The 17857-nt window shown below is 41.6% G+C and overlaps 1 protein-coding gene across 11 annotated transcripts in view; it reads left to right on the top strand.

The window, feature by feature from the left end:
* Gbf1 (golgi brefeldin A resistant guanine nucleotide exchange factor 1) overlaps window positions 1-17857 on the top strand; it is a 156417-nt gene that overhangs the window by 120577 nt on the left and 17983 nt on the right. For all 11 annotated transcript variants that reach the window (XM_059257070.1, XM_059257068.1, XM_059257067.1 and 8 more), the window contains 7 exons: window positions 14096-14290; window positions 14508-14697; window positions 14931-15071; window positions 15364-15452; window positions 16579-16781; window positions 17331-17454; window positions 17718-17843. In XM_059257070.1, the coding sequence (XP_059113053.1) occupies window positions 14096-14290; window positions 14508-14697; window positions 14931-15071; window positions 15364-15452; window positions 16579-16781; window positions 17331-17454; window positions 17718-17843 (1068 nt within the window). The remainder of the gene's footprint in view (window positions 1-14095; window positions 14291-14507; window positions 14698-14930; window positions 15072-15363; window positions 15453-16578; window positions 16782-17330; window positions 17455-17717; window positions 17844-17857) is intronic.

Here is a 17857-nt window from a genome sequence, read left to right as displayed (position 1 = left end):
ATTCTCTGTTTAGCTCTTTAGCCCATTTTTTAGTTGGATTGTTCAGTATTCTGATGTCTAGTTTCTTGAGTTCTTTATATACTTTGGAGATCAGTCCTCTGTCAGATGTGGGGTTGGTGAAGGTCTTTTCCCATTCTGTAGGCTGTCTTTTCGTCTTACTGACCGTGTCTTTTGCCCTACAAAAGCTTCTCAGTTTCAAGAGAACCCATTTATTAATTGTTGAGCTCAATGTCTGTGCTGCTGGTGTTATATTTAGGAAGTGATCTCCTGTGCCAATGCGTCCAAGAGTACTTCCTACTTTCTCTTCTATTAAGTTTAGTGTAACTGGATTTATGTTGAGGTCTTTGATCCACTTGGACTTGAGTTTTGTGCATGATAACAGATATGGATCTATTTGTAATCTTTTACATATTGACATCCAGTTATGCCAGCAAAATTTGTTGAAGATACTTTCTTTTTTCCATTGTATACTTTTGGCTTCTTTGTCAAAAATCAGGTGTTCATATGTGCGTGGATTAATGTCAGGGTCTTCAATTCAATTCCATTGGTCTGTATGTCGGTTGTTATACCAGTACTGTGGTGATATTATGTTCCCCAAAATATTGTGCACCCTAATAAACTTATCTGGGGTCAGAGAACAGAACAGCCACTAGATACAGAGGCCAGAAAATGGTGGCACTCACACCTTTAATCCTAGCCTTCTGGAGGCAGATATCCATCCGATCTCTGTGAGTTCAAGGCCACATTGGAAACAGCCAGGCGTGGTAACAAGAGCCTTTAATTCCAGGAAGTGATGGCAGAGAGGTATATAAGATGTGAGGACCAGGAATTAGAGCTGCTTAAGCTTTTAGGCTTTTGAGCAGCAGTTCAGCTGAGATTCATTCTGGATAAGGACTCAGAGGCTTCCAGTATGAGGAAACAGGGTCAGCTGAGGAATTGGCGAGGTGAGGTGGCTGTGGCTTGTTCTGCTTCTCTGATCTTCCAGCATTCACCCCAATACCTGGCTCCAGGTTTATTTTTATTAGTAAGACTCTTTAAGATTCATGCTACACAGTACCAAGCTGTTTTTATTACTATAGCTCTATAGTAGAGCTTGAGGTCAGGGATGGTGATGCCTCCAGAGGTTGCTTTATTATACAGGATTCTTTAAGCCATCCTGGGTCTTTTGTTTTTCCATATGAAGTTGAGTATTTTTCTTTCCAAGTCTGTGAATAATTGTGTTGGGATTTTGATGGGGATTGCATTGAATCTGTAGATTGCTTTGGTTAAAATTGCCATTTTTACTTTGTTAATCCTATCTATCCATGAGCATGGGAGATCCTTCCATTTTCTGATATCTTCTTCAGTTTCTTTCTTTAGAGATTTAAAGTTCTTATCAAAAAGATCCTTCACTTGTTTAGTTAGTGTATCTTATTTGTGGCTATTGTAAAGGGTGATGTTTCTCTGACTTCTTTCTCTCTCAGCCCTTTTATCATTTGTATATAGGAGGGCTACTGACTTTTTTGAGTTGATCTTGTATCCTGCCACTTTTCTGAAGGAGTTTATCAGCTGTAGGAGTTCCCTAGTAGAATTTTTGGGGTCACTTATGTATACTATCATATCACCTGCAAATAGTGAAAGTTTGACTTCTTCCTTTCCAGTTTGTATCCCTTTGATCTCCTTTTGTTGTCTTATTGCTCTAGCTAGAACTTCAAGTTCTATATTGAATAAATATGGGGAGAGTGGACAGCCTTGTCTTGTTCCTGATTTTAGTGGAATAGCTTTGAGTTTCTCTTTGTTTAATTTGATGGTGGCTGTTGGCTTGCTGTAAATTGCCTTTATTATGTTTAGGAATGTTCCTTGTATTCCTGATCTAAGACCTTTATCATGAAAGGGTGTTGGATTTTGTCAAAGGCTTTTTCAGCATCTAATGAGATGATCATGTTGGTTTTTTTCTTTCAGTTTGTTTATATGGTGTATTGCATTGACAGATTTTCATATGTTGAACCATCCTTGCATCCCTGGGATGAAACCTACTTGGTCATGGTGGATAATTTTTTTGATGTATTCTTGGATTTGGTTTGCCAATATTTTGTTGAGTATTTTTGCATCAATGTTCATGAGGGAGATTGGTCTGTAATTCTCTTTCTTTGTTGCATCTTTATGTGGTTTGGGTATCAGGGTAATTGGTAATGTTCTTTCTGTTTCTATTGTGTGGAACAATTTGAAGAGTATTGGAATTAGTTCTTTGAAAGTCTGGTAGAATTCTTCACTGAAACCATCTGGTCCTGGGCTTTTTTTGGTTGGGAGATTTTTCATGACTGTTTTTTTAGGGGTTATTGGTCTATTTAAATAGCTTATCTGGTCTTGATTTAACTTTGGTATGTGGTATCCATCCAGAAAATTGTCCATTTCTTCCATATTTTCCAATTTTGTGGAGTACAGGTTTTTGAAGTATGACCTGATATTCTCTGGATTTCCTTGTTGTCTGTTGTTATGTCTCCCTTTTCATTTCTGATTTTGTTAATTTGGGTGCTCTCTCTCTGCCTTTTGGTTAATTTGGCTAGGGGTTTGTCTATCTTGTTGATTTTTTCAAAGAACCAACTCTTTGTTTCATTGATTTTTTTTTGTATTGTTCTCTTTGTTTCTATTTCGTTGATTTCAGCCCTCAATTTGATTATTTCCTGGCATCTATTTCTCCTGGGTGAGTTTGTTTCTTTTTGTTCTAGAGCTTTCAGGTGTGCTGTTAAGTCACTAGTGTGAGATTTCTCCATCTTCTTTATGTGTGCATTTAGAGCTATGAATTTTCCTCTTAGCACTGCTCTCATAGTGTACCGTAAGTTTGGGTATGTTGTACTTTCATTTTCATTGAATTCTAGGAAATCTTTAATTTCTTTTTTTTTTTTTTTTTGGATTTAATAGGGTTTTGTTTTGTTTTGTTTTGTTTTTTGTTTTTTTTGTTTGTTTTTCGAGACAGGGTTTCTCTGTGTAGCTTTGCGCCTTTCCTGGAACTCACTTGGTAGCCCAGGCTGGCCTCGAACTCACAGAGATCCACCTGGCTCTGCCTCCCGAGTGCTGGGATTAAAGGCGTGCGCCGCCACCACCGCCCGGCTTGTTTTTGTTTTTGTTGTTGTTGTTGTTTTTATTTTGCAATACAGTTCAGTTCTACATATCAGCCACAGATTCCCTTGTTCTCCCCCCTCCCGCCCCCCTCACCTTCTCCCCAGCCCACCCCCTATTCCCACCTCCTCCAGGGCAAAGCCTCCCCCGACGACTGAGATCAACCTGGTAGACTCAGTCCAGGCAGGTCCAGTCCCCTCCTCCCAGGCCGAGCCAAGCGACCCTGCATAGGCCCCAGGTTTCAAAACAGCCAACTCATGCAATGAGCACAGGACCCGGTCCCACTGCCTGGATGCCTCCCAAACAGATCAAGCCAATCAACTGTCTCACCCATTCAGAGGGCCTGATCCAGTTGGGGACCCCTCAGCTTTTTTTATTTCTTCCTTGACTCATTGGTGTTTCAGGTGGGCATTATTTAGTTTCCATGAGATTGTAGGCTTTCTATAATTTTTTTTTTTGTTTTTGTTTTTCCGAGACAGGGTTTCTCTGTGTAGCTTTGCGCCTTTCCTGGGACTCGCTTTGGAGACCAGGCTGGCCTCGAACTCACAGAGATCCGCCTGCCTCTGCCTCCCAAGTGCTGGGATTAAAGGCGTGCGCCACCACCGCCCGGCTTATAATTTTTGTTGTTGAAATCTAACTTTAAGGCATGGTAGTCCGATAAGATACAGGAGGTTATTCCAATGTTTTTGTATCTGTTGAGATTTGCTTTGTGACCAAGCATGTGGTCAATTTTTGAGAAGGTTCCGTAGGGTGCTGAGAAGAAGGTATATTCTTTTGTGTTAAGATGGAATGTTCTGTAGATATCTATTAAGTCCATTTGAGTCATAACATCTGTTAGGTCCTTTATTTCTTTGTTAAGTTTCAGTCTGGTAGATCTATCTTTTGGTGAGAGTGGTATGTTGAAATCTCCGACTACTAATGTGTGGGGTTTGTTTTGCATTTTAAGCTTTAGCAATGTTTCTTTTGTGAATGTGGGTGCCTTTGTATTTGGGGAATAAATGTTCAGAATGGAGACTTCATCTTGGTGGATTTTTCCTATGATAAATATGTAATGTCCATCCTGATCTCTTTCGATTGATTTTAGTTTGAAGTCTATTTTATTAGATATTAGGATAGCTACACCACCTTGCTTCTTAAGTCCATTTGCTTGGAAAGCCTTTTCCCAAACCTTTACTCTGAGGTAGTGTCTGTCTTTGAAGTTAAGGTGTGTTTCTTGTATGCAGCAGAAGGATGGATCCTGTTTTCTTATCCATTCTGTTAGTCTGTGTCTTTTCATAGGTGAGTTGAGACCATTGATATTGATGGATATTAATGACCAGTGATTGTTAATTCCTGTTTTTGTTTTTTTTGTTGTTGTTGTTGTTTTGTTTTGTTTTTTTGTGGTCGTGTTGCGTTTTCCTTCTTTGGTATTTGTTGGTGTGGGATTATCTATTGCCTCAGTTTTCATGGGTGTGTTTAGCTTCTTTAGGTTGGATTTTTCCTTCTAGTGCTTTCTATAGGGCTGGATTTGTGGACAGGTGTTGTTTAAATCTGGTTTTATCATGGAATATTTTGTTTACTCCGTCTATGGTGATTGAGAGTTTTGCTGGGTACAATAGTCTGGGTTGGCATCCATGGTCTCTTAGTGTCTGTATAACATTTGTCCAGGACCTTCTAGCTTTCATAGTCTCTATTGAGAAGTCTGGTGTTATTCTGATGGGTCTGCCTTTATATGTTACTTGGTCTTTTTCCTTTGCAGCTCTTAATATTTTTTCTTTGTTCTGTATATTTAGTGTTTTGATTATTATGTGGCAAGGGGACTTTTTTTTTTTTTGATCCAGCCTATTCGGTGTTCTGTAAGCTTCTTGTATCTTCATAGGTATTTCTTTCTTTAGGTTAGGAAAGTTTTCTTCTATGATTTTGTTGAATATATTTTCTGTGCCTTTGAGTTGGTATTCTTCTCCTTCTTCTATCCCTATTATTCTTAGGTTTGGTCTTTTCATGGTGTCCCAAATTTCTTGGACGTTTTGTGTTACGACTTTTTTGTCTTTAGTGTTTTCTTTGACTGACTAATCTATTTTCTCTATTGTGTCTTCAATGTCAGAGATTCTCTGTTCCATCTCTTGCATTCTGTTGGTTATGCTTGCATCTGTAGTTCCTGTTCGTTTACTCAGATTTTCCAGTTCCAGCATTCCCTCAGTTTGTGTTTTCTTTGTTGTCTCAATTTCAATTTTCAAATCTTGAATTGTTTCCTTCATCTGTTTAATTACTTTTTCTTGGCTTTCTTTGATTTCTTCTAATTTTTTGTTTGTCTTTTCTTCCATTTCTTTAAGGGAATTTTTTATTTCCTCTTTAAGGGAGTTTTTCATTTCCTCTTTAAGGGCCTCTATCATCATCTTAAAGTCATTTTTAGGATTGATTTCTTCTGCTTCTTCTGCCTTGGTATGTTTGGGTCTTGCGGGTATAGAAATCACTAGGTTCTAATGTTGTCATATAGGTCTTTATGTTGTTGCCTGTATTTTTGCACTGGCGTCTACTCATCTCTTCCTCTGCTCGGTATAGGCAGTGTCTGTGTCTAAAGGTGCCTCTCTTGTTCTAATTGTTAGTCTTGGTCCACTAGGAGTTCTTGGTTAAATCAGTGCTGTTGGGCTCTGTTTTTTTGGGAGCAGCTTAGTCCATCAGTGTTAGTGGGTTCTGTCTCAGGGAGCAGTTGTTCCCAGTTGGTGCAGGGTGTGCTTATAGTTTCAGTGGTTGTTAGGTTCGTAGGGGTTGGGTTTTTTTGTTTTTTTTTGTTTGTTTTTTGTTTTTTGTTTTCGGTGGGGGAGCAGGGTAAGGTAGCTGTCTGGTCCCTGGGACTCCAATGGGTAGGACCCAGGGGCTAGAGACCTGATCTGCTGGTCTGGAGATGGGGGCTTACCTGTTCCCAGTCGGTGTAGTGTAGGCTTATGATTCTGGTGATCTGGTTCTGTGGCTGGGTAGCACCATCTTTTGTGTTCTCAGGTCACGTTTTGCTCAAGTCAACTCCTCAGCTGATCATGTTTCCTCAGACTTCAAGTTGTAAGATTCTGAATCCTCTCCCGGATGGATTTCAGCTGAGCAGGGTAGTCTCACCAACACCTCCAAGTTGTTGGGTTTCACAGGATCAGCAGCTGGGCCCTGGGTTGGCCTCAGACAGAGTGTTCGTATTCGTTCTGGTTGCGTCCCACGGAGATGGCTCCTTTCCTGGGTGCTGGGATTAAAGGCGTCCCTGTTCCAAGCTCTTAATCTCCTTGTTTTCACTAACTCCTCAGTGGGTAATAGCTCAGTTTCTGATCTTTATTACGACCACGTCTCTGCCACTGCTCTGCCTTAAAATTTTTTTTATTTATTCTTCTCATACAATACATCCTGATTGCAGCTTCCCCTCCCTCCACCCTTCTCAGTTCTCCCCACTTCTCCCCTCTTCCTCAGATCCACTCACTCCCTGCCTCCCCCAAGAAAAGAGCAGGCCTTCCCAGGAACATCAACTGAACATTGCTAGCTAGATCTTATATCCTAAATTAGCCCATAACTATTAATCTGTGTATCGCCACATGTTCCATGGCTTTACCTGCGTCCCATTACGCATTGCTCCTTCAGCAGCTCACTGGCGTCTCCTGACTCAGCCTTCCTCTTCCTAGAATTCTCCTTGTCTGCTTATCCCTCCTATACTTCCTACCTGGCTACTGGCCAATCAGCATTTTCTCTATCAGCCGATCAGAGCAACACATTCACAGCATACAGAGCGACATCACCCATAAGCTGGAGATGGCCTCTCTGACAACTGGACTAGGCACTGATCTATGACTATAGCAGAGCATCATTAGGAATCACTTAATTGATTTTTTTTTTCCCAGACACTTTGGTTCTACCCTCGGCTATCTGAGCTGTCCAGCATGGGCTCTTTCTCATTGCATGGACCTCAAATTAGACCAGTCATTGGTTGACCATTCCCACAAGTTATGTTGCACCATTGTCCCAGCACATCTTGCAGGCAGGACAAAGATATAAATCAAAGGTTTTGTGGTTGGGTTGGTGTCCCAATCCCAGCACTGGAAGCCTTGCCTGGTTACAGAAGATGGCCAGTTCAGATTTCACATACTCCATTTCTAGAAATCTTCACTAGGGTCACCAGGGAGTTTCCACTGCACTAGGTTTCCACATTGCCACCCCCCAGATGCCCTCCAATTCTAGTTGGCTCTCCTTATACTCTTTCCCTCCAACCCCACCACCTGATCCCTCCTATTCTCATCCCTACTAGTCCCTGATCCACCCACAAAATCTATTCTATTCCCCTTCCCAAGGAGATACATGCGTCCCCCCTAGAGCCCTCCTTGTTGCCTGGCCTCTCTGGGTCTATGGATTGTAGTGTGATTATCATTTACTTAGCAGCTAATCGCCACTTATAAATGAGTACGTACCATGTTTGTCTTTCTAGGTCTGGGTTACCTCACTCAGGATGAGTGAGTTTCATCCATTTGCTTGCAAATATCATGATGTCATTTTTTTAACTGCTGAGTAATACTCCATTATGTAAATGTACCACATTTTCTTCAGTGAAGGGACATCTAGGTTGTTTCCAGTTTCTGACTATTATCAATAAAGCTGCATGAACATAGTTGAGCAAATGTCCTTATGGTAAGATGGAACATCCTTTGCGTATATGCCCAAGAGTAGTATAACTAGGTCTTGAGGTAGATTGATTCCCAATTTTCTGAGGAACTGTCAAATTGATTTCCACAGTGGCTGTACAAGTTTGCACTCCCACCAGCAATGGAGGAGTGTTCCCCTTGTTCCACATCCTCAGTATCATGATAGCATTAATGATTTTAGCCATTCTGACAGGTATAAGATGAATCTCAAAGTAGTTTTGATTTGTATTTCCCTGATGGCTAAGGATGTTGAACATTTCTTTAAATGTTTCTCACCTATTTGAGATTCCTCTATTGAGAATTTTCTGTTTAGATGTATACCCAGTTTTTAATTGAATTGTTTGGTTTGTTGATGTCGATTTCTTGAGTTCTTTATATATTTTGAATATTAGCCCTCTATTGGATGTGAAGTTGGTGAAAATCTCTTCCCATTCTGTAGGCTGCTGTTTTGTCCTATTAACAGTATCCTTTGCCTTACAGAAGCTTTTTCGTTTCATGAGGTCCCATTTATTAAGTGCTGATTTTAGTGCCTGCACTATCAGTGTTCTGTTCAGCAAGTTGTCTTCTACACCAGCGTGTTTAAGGCTGTTCCCCACTTTCTCTTCTATTAGGTTCAGTGTATCTGGTTTCATGTTGACATCTTTGATCCACTTGGAATTGAGTCTTGTGCAGGGTGATAGATAAGGATCTATTTGCATTCTTCTATATGCAGACATCCAGTTAGACCACCATCATTTGTTAAAGATGCTTTTTTCTTTTTCCATTATGTCTTCCTGGCTTCTTTATCAAAAATCAGGTGTCCATAGGTGTGTGGATTTATGTCTGGGTCTTCAATTTGATTCCATTGATCAGTATGTCTGTTTTTATGCCAATATCATGTGGATTTATTACTACAGCTCTGTACTACAGCTGGAAATCAGGGCTAGTAACACCTTTGGAAGTTCTATTATTGTTCAGGATTGTTTTAGCTATCCTGGTTTTTTTGTTTTTGCACATGAAGTTGAATGTTGCCCTTTCAAGGTTTGTAAGGAATTGTGTTAGAATTTTGATGGGGATTATGTTGAATCTGTAGATTGATTTTGATAAAATGGCCATTATGCTAGTTAATCCTGATGATGGATGAGCGTGGGAGATCTTTCCATCTTCTGATAGCTTCTCCAATTTCTTCAAATCCTTGAAGTTGTTGCCGTACAGGTCTTTTACTTGTTGGGTTAGAGTTACCCCAAGATATTTTACATTATTTGTGGCTATTGTGAAGGGTGTTGTTTCTCTGATTTCTTTCTCAGTCCATTTATCATTTTATATAGGAGGGCTACTAGTTTCTTCGAGTTAATGTTGTACCCTGCCACTTCACTGAAGGTGTTTATCAACTGTAGGAGTTCTCTGGTAGAATTTTTGAGGTTGCTTATGTGTACTCCTTATCATCTACAAATAACATTACTTTGACTTCTTCCTTTTCAATGTGTATCCCCTTGGTCTCCTTCAGTTGTCTTATTGCTCTAGCTAGAACTTCAAGTACTATATTGAATAAATATGAAGAGAGTGGACAGCCTTGTCTTGTTCCTGATTTTAGTGGAATTGCTTTGTGATGTTGGCTATAGGTTTTCTGTAAATTGCCTTTATTATGTTTGTTATATCCCTGTATCCCTAAAGGAATGTTGGATTTTATCAAAGGCCTTTTCAGCATCAAATGAGATTATCATGTGGTTTTTTTTTTCCTTTCAGTTTGTTTATATGGTGGATTAAATTTACTGATTTTCATATATTGAAGCATCCCTGCATCTCTGGGATGAAGCCTACTTGGTCATGGTGGTTGATCTTTTTAATGTGTTCTTGAATTCAGTTTGGGAGTATTTTATTAGGTATTTTTGCATCAGTGTTTGTGAGAGAAATTGGTCTATAATTCTCTTTGTTGAATCTTTGTGTGGTTTGGCTATCAGGGTGACTGTGGCCTAATAAAATGAATTTGATAATGTTCCTTCTGTTTCTATTTTGTGAAATAATTTGAGGAGTATTAGTGTTATCTCCTCTTTGAAAGTCTGGTAGAATTCTGTGCTAAAAGTGTCTGGCCCTGGGATTTTTTTGTTTGGGAGACTTTTAATGACTGCTTCTATTTCTTTGGGGTTATAGGTCTATTTAAATTGTTTATCTGATCTTGATTTAACTGGTAAGTGGTATCTATTGAGAAAATTATCCATTTCTTTTAGATTTCCCAGTTTGTGGAGTACAGGCTTTTAAAGTATGACCCAATTATTCTTTGGACTTCTTTAGTGTCTGTTGTATGTCCCCATTTTCATTTCTGATTTTGTTGATTTGTATATTCTCTCTCTTTAGTTAGTTTGGATAAGGGTTTGTCAGTCTTGTTGATTTTCTCAAAGAACCAACTCTTTGTTTTCTTGATTCTTTGTATTGTTCTCTGCTTCTATTTTATTGATTTCAGCCTTCAGTTTGATTATTATCCTGCTGTCTACTCCTTTTGGATGTTCTTGCTTCGTTTTGACCTAGAACTTTCAGGTGTATTGTTCAGTTGCTAGTATGAGATCTTTGCAATTTCTTTATGTAGGCACTTAGTGCTATGAACTCTTCTTCTTAGCACTGCTTTCGTTGTGTCCCATAAGTTTGGGTGTGTTATGCATTCATTTTCATTGAACTCTAAGTCTTTTACTTCTGTCTTGACCCAGTTTTCATTCAGTAGAAAGTTGTTGAGTTTCCATGAGTTTGTAGGCTTTCTGTTGTTTCTGTTGTTGTTGATATCCATCTTTAATCCATAGATGCAGGGGGTTATTTCAGTTTTCTTGCATCTGTTGTGATTTGCTTCATGACTGAGTATGTGGTCAGTTTTGGAGAAAATTCCATGAGGTGCTGAGAAGATATATTCTTTTGTGTTTGGGTGAAATGTATTATAGATATGTTAGGTCCGTTTGATTTAAAATGTCTGTTAGCTCCTGTATTTCTTCGTTTAGTTTTTGTCTGGATGACCTGTTCAGAGTTAGTGAGAGTGGGGAATTGAAGTCTCCCACTATCTATGTGTGAGGGTCAATGTGTGATTTAAGCTTTAGTAATGTTTCTTTTACATTCATGGATGCCCTTGTGTTTGGGGCATAGATGTTAAGAATTGAAACATCATCTTGGTGGATTTTTCCTTTGAGTATAAAATGTCCTTCCCCATTCTCTGTAATAGCCCTGGCTGTCCTGGAACTCAGTTTGTAGACCAAGCTGGCTTTGAACTCAGAGATCTGCCTGCCTCTGCCTCCTGAGTATTGAGATTAAATGTGTTTGCCACCATTTCCAGCTCTTTTGATTTGGAATATATTTTGTTAGATATTGGATGGCTCTACAAGCTTGCTTCTTAGGTCCGTTTGTTTGGGAAATCTTTTTCCAATGCTTTACTCTGAGGTAATGTCTATCTTTGGTGTTGAGGTGTGTTTCCTGTATGCAGCAGAAGGATGGATCCTGTTTTCCCATCCATTCTGTTATCTTGTGTCTTTTTATTGGGGAATTGAGTCCATTGATACTGAGAAATATCAATGACCAATGATTGTAAATTCCTGTTATTTTGTTGGTAGTGCTGCTGTTGTTGCTGTTGGTGGTAGTGGTGGTATGTGTGTATATTTCACTTTTTTTTTTTTTTTTTTTTTTTTTTTTTTTTTTGGTTTTTAGAGACAGGGTTGCTCTGTGTTGTTTTGGTGCCTGTCCTGGATCTCACTCTGTAGACCACGCTGGCCTCGAACTCACAGAGATCCACCTGGCTCTGCCCCCTGAGTGCTGGGATTAAAGGCGTGCGCCACCACTGCCCGGCCTTACTTCCCTTCTTTTGGTTTTGTTGATGTGAGATTATTTGTTGCCTGTGTTTTCATGGATATAATTAACCTTCTTAGGTTGGAGTTTTCCTTCTAGTACTTTCTATTGGGCTGAATTTATAGATAGATATTGCTTAAATTTGACTATCATGAAATATTTTGTTTTCTCCATCTATGATAATTGAAAGTTTTTATTGGGTATAGTAGTCTGGGCTGGCATCCATGGTCCCTTAGAGTCTGTAGACATCTATCCAGGTCTTCTGGCTTTTAGAGTCTCCATTGAGAAGTTGGGTGTAGTTCTAATAGGTAGGTCTACCTTTATATGTTACTTGCTCTTTTTCCTTTGCAGCTTTTACTATTCTTTCTTTGTTCTGTATGTTTAGTGTTTTGATTATTATGTAGCTAGAGGACTTTCTTTTCTGATTCTGTCTATTTGGTGTTCTGTAAGCTTCTTGTACCTCAATAGGCATGTCCTCCTTTAGGTTGGGAAAATTTTCTTCTATGATTTTGTTGAAAATATTTTCTGGGCCTTTGATCTGGTATTCTTCTTTTTCTATTCCTTCTTATTCTTAGGTTTGGTCTTTTCATAGTGTCCCAGATTTCCTGGATGTTTTATGTCAGGAATTTTTTAGATTTAGCCTTTTCTTTGACCAATGTATCTATTTCTTCTAACAATATCTTCAATGCCTGAGATTCTCACTTCCATCTCTTATATTCAGTTGGTGAAGCTTGCCTCTATAAGCTTCTTGTTCACTTACCTAGATTTTCCATTTCCAGAATTCCCTCAATTAGTGTTTTCTTTATTGCTTCTATTTCCATTTTCAGGTCTTGAACAGTTTTATCTGTTTGTTTTTTCAAGTGTTTGTTTTTTCTTGTTTTTCTTTAAGGGGTTTATTTACTTTCTCCAATTTTTTGTTTGTATTTTTCTCAATTTCTTTAAAGCGATTTATTAATTTCCTCTTTAAAGACCTCTGTTTTCATAATGTTGGATTTAAGGTCTTTTTCTTGTGCTTCAACTGTGTTGGAATATTCAGAAGCTGCTGTGGTAGCATAGCTGGGCTCTAGTGGAGACATATGCCTTGGCTGTTGTTGATTGTGTTCTTATGCTGGCATCTAGGCATCTGGGTTTAGGGTGATTATAAGTCTCAGTGCTGATTTCTGAGGTGTCTTTGTTGGGTGAGTGTTTTGTTCCTTGGTTTCTGTTTTCTCTCTGGTCTTCTGTGGTTGAGCAGCAGGTCACCACCTGAGCTAAGGCTGTGGCCTCTGGTCAAGCAGGCAGTCTCTGCCCGAGTTGGGGGCTGGGACACAGCAATGAGGAGGGGGTGGATTAAAGGTAGTGTAGTATGGCACCAAGAAAATGGGGGAGGTCCACTGGCAGACATCCTACCTGGACTTCTGGTGGCCAGTGTAGCCTCTAGTTGACCAGAGTGTCTCCACCTGAGTTGGGGGCTGGGACACGGTGACAAGAAGGTAGAGGGGGCTGGGGATAGAGTGGGGGGGCACCAAGAGAGTGGGGGATATCCATTGGCAGGGGGCCTACCTGGACTTCTGGCCGTTGGCATGGCCTATGGTTGAGCAGGGTGTCTCAGCCCAAGTTGGAGGCTGCGATATGACAATGGGGGGTGGGGGGTGGGAATAGTGTGTCAGGGCACCAAGAGAGTGGGGGAGGTCCAAGAAGGCCCATCTCTAGAGATAGATCTTTTATTTTTAATTAATTAATTTATTTATTATGCATTGTTGTTTTGCCTGTGTGAGGGTATAGGTCCCCTGGGACTGTAGTTACAGACAGTCATGAGCTGTCATGTGGGTGCTGGGAATTGAACTCGGGTCCTCTGGAAGAGCAGTAGAGATTGATCTTTATGAGCTTCCTATAGAGGGTATTTTGGCCTCTATAATTTGTGTCTTTGTGTCATACTAGCCAATGTAGTAGAATAGTTAAGAGGATCCCAGACAAAACTGATTGACTATAATGTAGGAAAACCCACAGCTGGGCATGGTGGCTCATGCCAGTAATTCAAGCACTTAGGAAGCTGAAACAGGGGGGTTGCTGTGAGTTGAAGACCAGCCTGGGCTACAGAGCAAAACTGTCTTTAAAAAAGAAGAAGAAGAAGAAGAAGAAGAAGAAGAAGAAGAAGAAGAAGAAGAAGAAGAAGAAGAAGAAGAAAAGAAAAAAAAGTGTGAGAATCCAAATATGAGGACTGGCAGGTAATCTCACCATGAATGGGACAGCTTTTCTGCCTGGGAGTTCTTATAAGTCAAACTAGCGTTGCTGCTAAGTTACCAATGTAAGATTAGGGTAGGGCTCATGTAGACCGCACACAAAAACGGACAAAAGACAACTTCCAGGGGACTGGGAATAGGAATGAGAGCCTTGTCCCCCATCATGGAGGTAGAGAGGGGAATGTATTATTGAGGCTAGAGGACTTTTGGTGTCTCTCAGTGTATGCCTCTTGAGTGGGCCTTTACCTCCTTTTTAATGTTGTTCCTGTCCAATTTTCTCTTCCTGTCTTTGCCCTACCCAAATGGTTGTCACTGGGTTGTTGACAGATGTACATCAAAAAGCTTATGGAGATCATCACTGTTGAAAACCCCAAGATGCCTTATGAGATGAAGGAAATGGCCCTGGAGGCTGTCGTGCAGCTCTGGCGCATCCCCAGCTTTGTCACTGAGCTCTACATCAATTACGATTGTGACTACTACTGCTCCAACCTCTTCGAAGACCTCACTAAGCTGCTGTCCAAGGTGCTGAGCACTGTTACTGGCCTCTAGAAACTACCAAGGAAATATTCCCGATGGTAGTGATGGTGGTACAGAGAGGGGCGCGTCAGAGATGGGGACAGTAAGGAGAAAGACATTTTGTAAGGGCAATGGAGAAGGCCTAAGTTTTTGGATTTTTGGAAAAATAATCAGGTGAAGCCTATTCTAACCTCAAATCTTAACAGATCTGTTTATTTCCCAGAATGCCTTTCCTGTGTCTGGTCAGCTCTACACAACACACCTGCTGTCCCTTGATGCCCTGTTGACAGTGATTGACAGCACTGAGGCTCACTGTCAGGCCAAAGTCCTCAACACCCTCACCCAGCAAGAGAAGAAGGAGACAGCCAGACCCGGCTATGAGGCAGTGGATGGCACCCAAGAAACTAACAATAGTGAGAAGCATCTCTTATTGTTCGTTTTATCTCCCTCTCTCCCTCTCTCTCTCTCTCTCTCCTTTCATTCTCCCCTCTCCCCCCTTACCCTCCTCACTTTGTCTTGACTTTGCCCTATCAGAGCTGGTACCCAGTGTAAGAACATGTAGCTCTTTTTGGCTTGAGACTCAACTTCTTCTTCAATACTGCTTGACTTCCTACCCATAAGTTTTCATATCTTTTCCTGTTACCAGCTGAGAAAGCAGCCAGTGATGGGAAAGCCACAGGCGTGGCCTCAGATGCCCTAGGCCTTCATGTTCCAAGTGGAGGATGGCTGTCAGCAGAACATGGGAAGCCAGGATGCAATGATGTGGAGGAAGCTGGTGACTTTGGGGGTTAGTACTCAGTACCCTTGACTCTAAACTCCTTCATTAGAGGGCTTAGAGAGAAGGAGTAGGAAGCATGGGGAAACTGAGTGGCCTAAGGGCATGCCTGAAAGAGCCCTAGCACTTCCCCTTATTCTAAACCCCAGAGAGAGGAAAGAAAACAGAGCCCCAAAAGGTAGGATTTCTAGCAGGTGGGAGACTGCAAAGAAGAAAATTTCTGAGACTACTCTGGTTTTACTGGGAAGAGTATCAGTAACCTTGGGAAAGATCTTATGGGTTTCCCTCCTCCTTCCATTCCTAGCTGACAAAAAGTTTACCAGGAAGCCGCCTCGATTTTCCTGTCTTCTGCCAGATCCACGGGAACTAATTGAAATTAAAAACAAAAAAAAGGTACATACATACATACAACCCTGGTGTGTTTAGCTTCTGCCCACCCTTGTGTGGGTGTCCTCTGTAGACCTGGTTTCTGTCCCGAAAGATGAGATGAGGATGATTTTAGCAGCTCCTTAGACAGCTTCCAAGCTAGTGTCTAGTTTTTCTGGGATGCAGCGACTTCTGCTCCTTTCCTTACACCCAGGCTATATTGTTGTTGGCCCCTGAGCAAAGCTGCTCCAGTCAACAGCCAGATACTCCAAGTGGTAATGACAGAAGCTCTGAAGGCTACGGTCATTTGGGTCAGCAAAAGTTACTGATCATCTCCAGGCCTAGCATGGTGATTGGTCATAAAAGGGAATTGATAAAGTACAAATAACTGTTTACTTTTTTTCTTCATTTGAAAAGATAAGAAAATTCTAATCATTTATTGCCCTGGTTACTTTTTTTTTTCTCTTGTCTTTTCTCCCTTCCCCAGCAATAGCAGGTATCAGTTGTAAATAGCTTCTTGATTGGAGGTAGGAAGTTTTTGGTTTTCTGTTTTCTTTTTTCTTTTTTTGAGACAGGGTTTCTCTGTGTAGCTTTTGGAGCCTGTCCTGGAACTCACTCTGTAGCCCAGGCTGGCCTCGAACTCACAGAGATCCACCTGCCTCTGCCTCCCGAGTGCTGGGATTAAAGGCGTGCACCACCACCGCCCGGCGTTTTTGGTTTTCTTAACATAAAAACTTCTAGTTAATCCTCTCTTCGTTTTATTGTCAGATAAATGTATTTGATTGCAGGTCTGTGACTAGACATACAGGAAGCAAAGAGATCACAGTTAGTCTGCCCTGTCCTTCAAACCCAGGACCTTCGAAGCAAAGCAGTCCAAAAAGGAAAGGGACTCTGAACCGGCTCTAATATGATGCTGGCTGTCCGTAGATACCAGAGATGGCTGTAGAACTGCAGACCTCACCAGTCCGCCTCTTCTCTGGCTCTCTGACCTCTCACTCGAGGAGGGAGGTTGTCCTGGTCATCTGGAGCACTCAGAAAGCTCTTTCGGGGACCAGCTGTAGGCTATACTAGAGTCTGGCCTGCCTGCCTGCCTGCCTGCCTGCCTGACTTCAGGGCAAAGCAACTTCTGATGCCTCTAGTCTTTGTCTTCTAGCTGCTGATCACTGGGACAGAGCAGTTCAATCAAAAACCAAAGAAGGGGATCCAGTTTCTACAGGAAAAAGGCCTCCTCACCATCCCCATGGATAACACAGAGGTGGCCCAGTGGCTTCGAGAGAACCCTCGGCTAGACAAAAAAATGATTGGAGAGTTTGTGAGTGACCGCAAAAACACTGACCTATTGGAGAGTTTTGTGAGGTGAGGAAGAAATAAGCGGTGTGGGGATTGGGATATTTATCACTCGGTGATGGTGTGGTCCTTTAGCATGCCTGAGTTTCACAAGAAGAAAGAGATATGGGGAAAGTGCAGGGGAAAGGAGAAAGGAAGAAGGAGCTGTCTGAGTGACAGGACATTCTTCCCTCAGAGGAAGTCTCTTCCAGTTCTTGCTGATGACCAGCTCACATAATACTCTTGCCTCTTTCTATGATACTTATCTGTTGAACCTGAAAGGGGCACAGGCTTTAGGAGCCCCTCCCTTCGTTCCAGTGGAAAGCACTGCCAAGTGGCCTGGAACAGGGTTCTGAGAGGTGAGGTGTCTAGACAAGAGTTTTGCTAATGTGGTAAGTGCTAAGGTTAGGGATTTTGTTAGGAGTGACCAGGCTGTACCACTCCTCTGCCAAATCCATCAACCTCCTCTGTTCCAGTAAGAAAAGGTTGACCAGTAAGAGAGGGTTAAGGAAGACTAACAGCTTGACCTGTGCAGCTTCCATGCCTCCAGCCTCTTCATTCTGTTTCCTCTCTCTGTAGCACCTTCAGCTTTCAGGGTCTGCGGCTTGACGAAGCTCTGCGGCTCTACCTGGAAGCCTTCCGTCTGCCCGGGGAAGCCCCAGTTATTCACAGGTTGCTGGAGGCATTCACAGAGCACTGGAGGGTAGGTCTAGTGTCAGAAAGTCAGTCAAGGGTCCTGATCAGTTTGAGGGCCTCTTTGTTCCCTCAGCCAAAAACCTCAGCTATTGCTTCCACTCTGGTGGGCTTTCCATGGAGCAACTTCTGTTAAAGATTTGGCAAGAACTTGGCCATTTTCCTGGGTGATACTGCCACTTGTATACCATCACTGACCAGTGGGTTGGTAGTAGTGAGGATTGAATTGGCCAGAAAAGGACACTGACACAGATGGATTCTTGGCTTTTTCAGAGTTGTAATGGCTCCCCATTTGCCAATAGTGATGCCTGCTTTGCCCTGGCCTATGCTGTCATCATGCTTAACACTGACCAACATAACCACAACGCTCGCAAACAGAATGTACCCATGACCCTGGAGGTAAGCTTGTACTC

Source organism: Peromyscus eremicus, chromosome 1, assembly GCF_949786415.1.
Source record: "Peromyscus eremicus chromosome 1, PerEre_H2_v1, whole genome shotgun sequence".
In the NCBI taxonomy this organism is placed as follows: domain Eukaryota; kingdom Metazoa; phylum Chordata; class Mammalia; order Rodentia; family Cricetidae; genus Peromyscus; species Peromyscus eremicus.
Note: the sequence above shows the minus strand (reverse complement) of the source record. Positions and strands in the feature narration are given on the sequence as shown.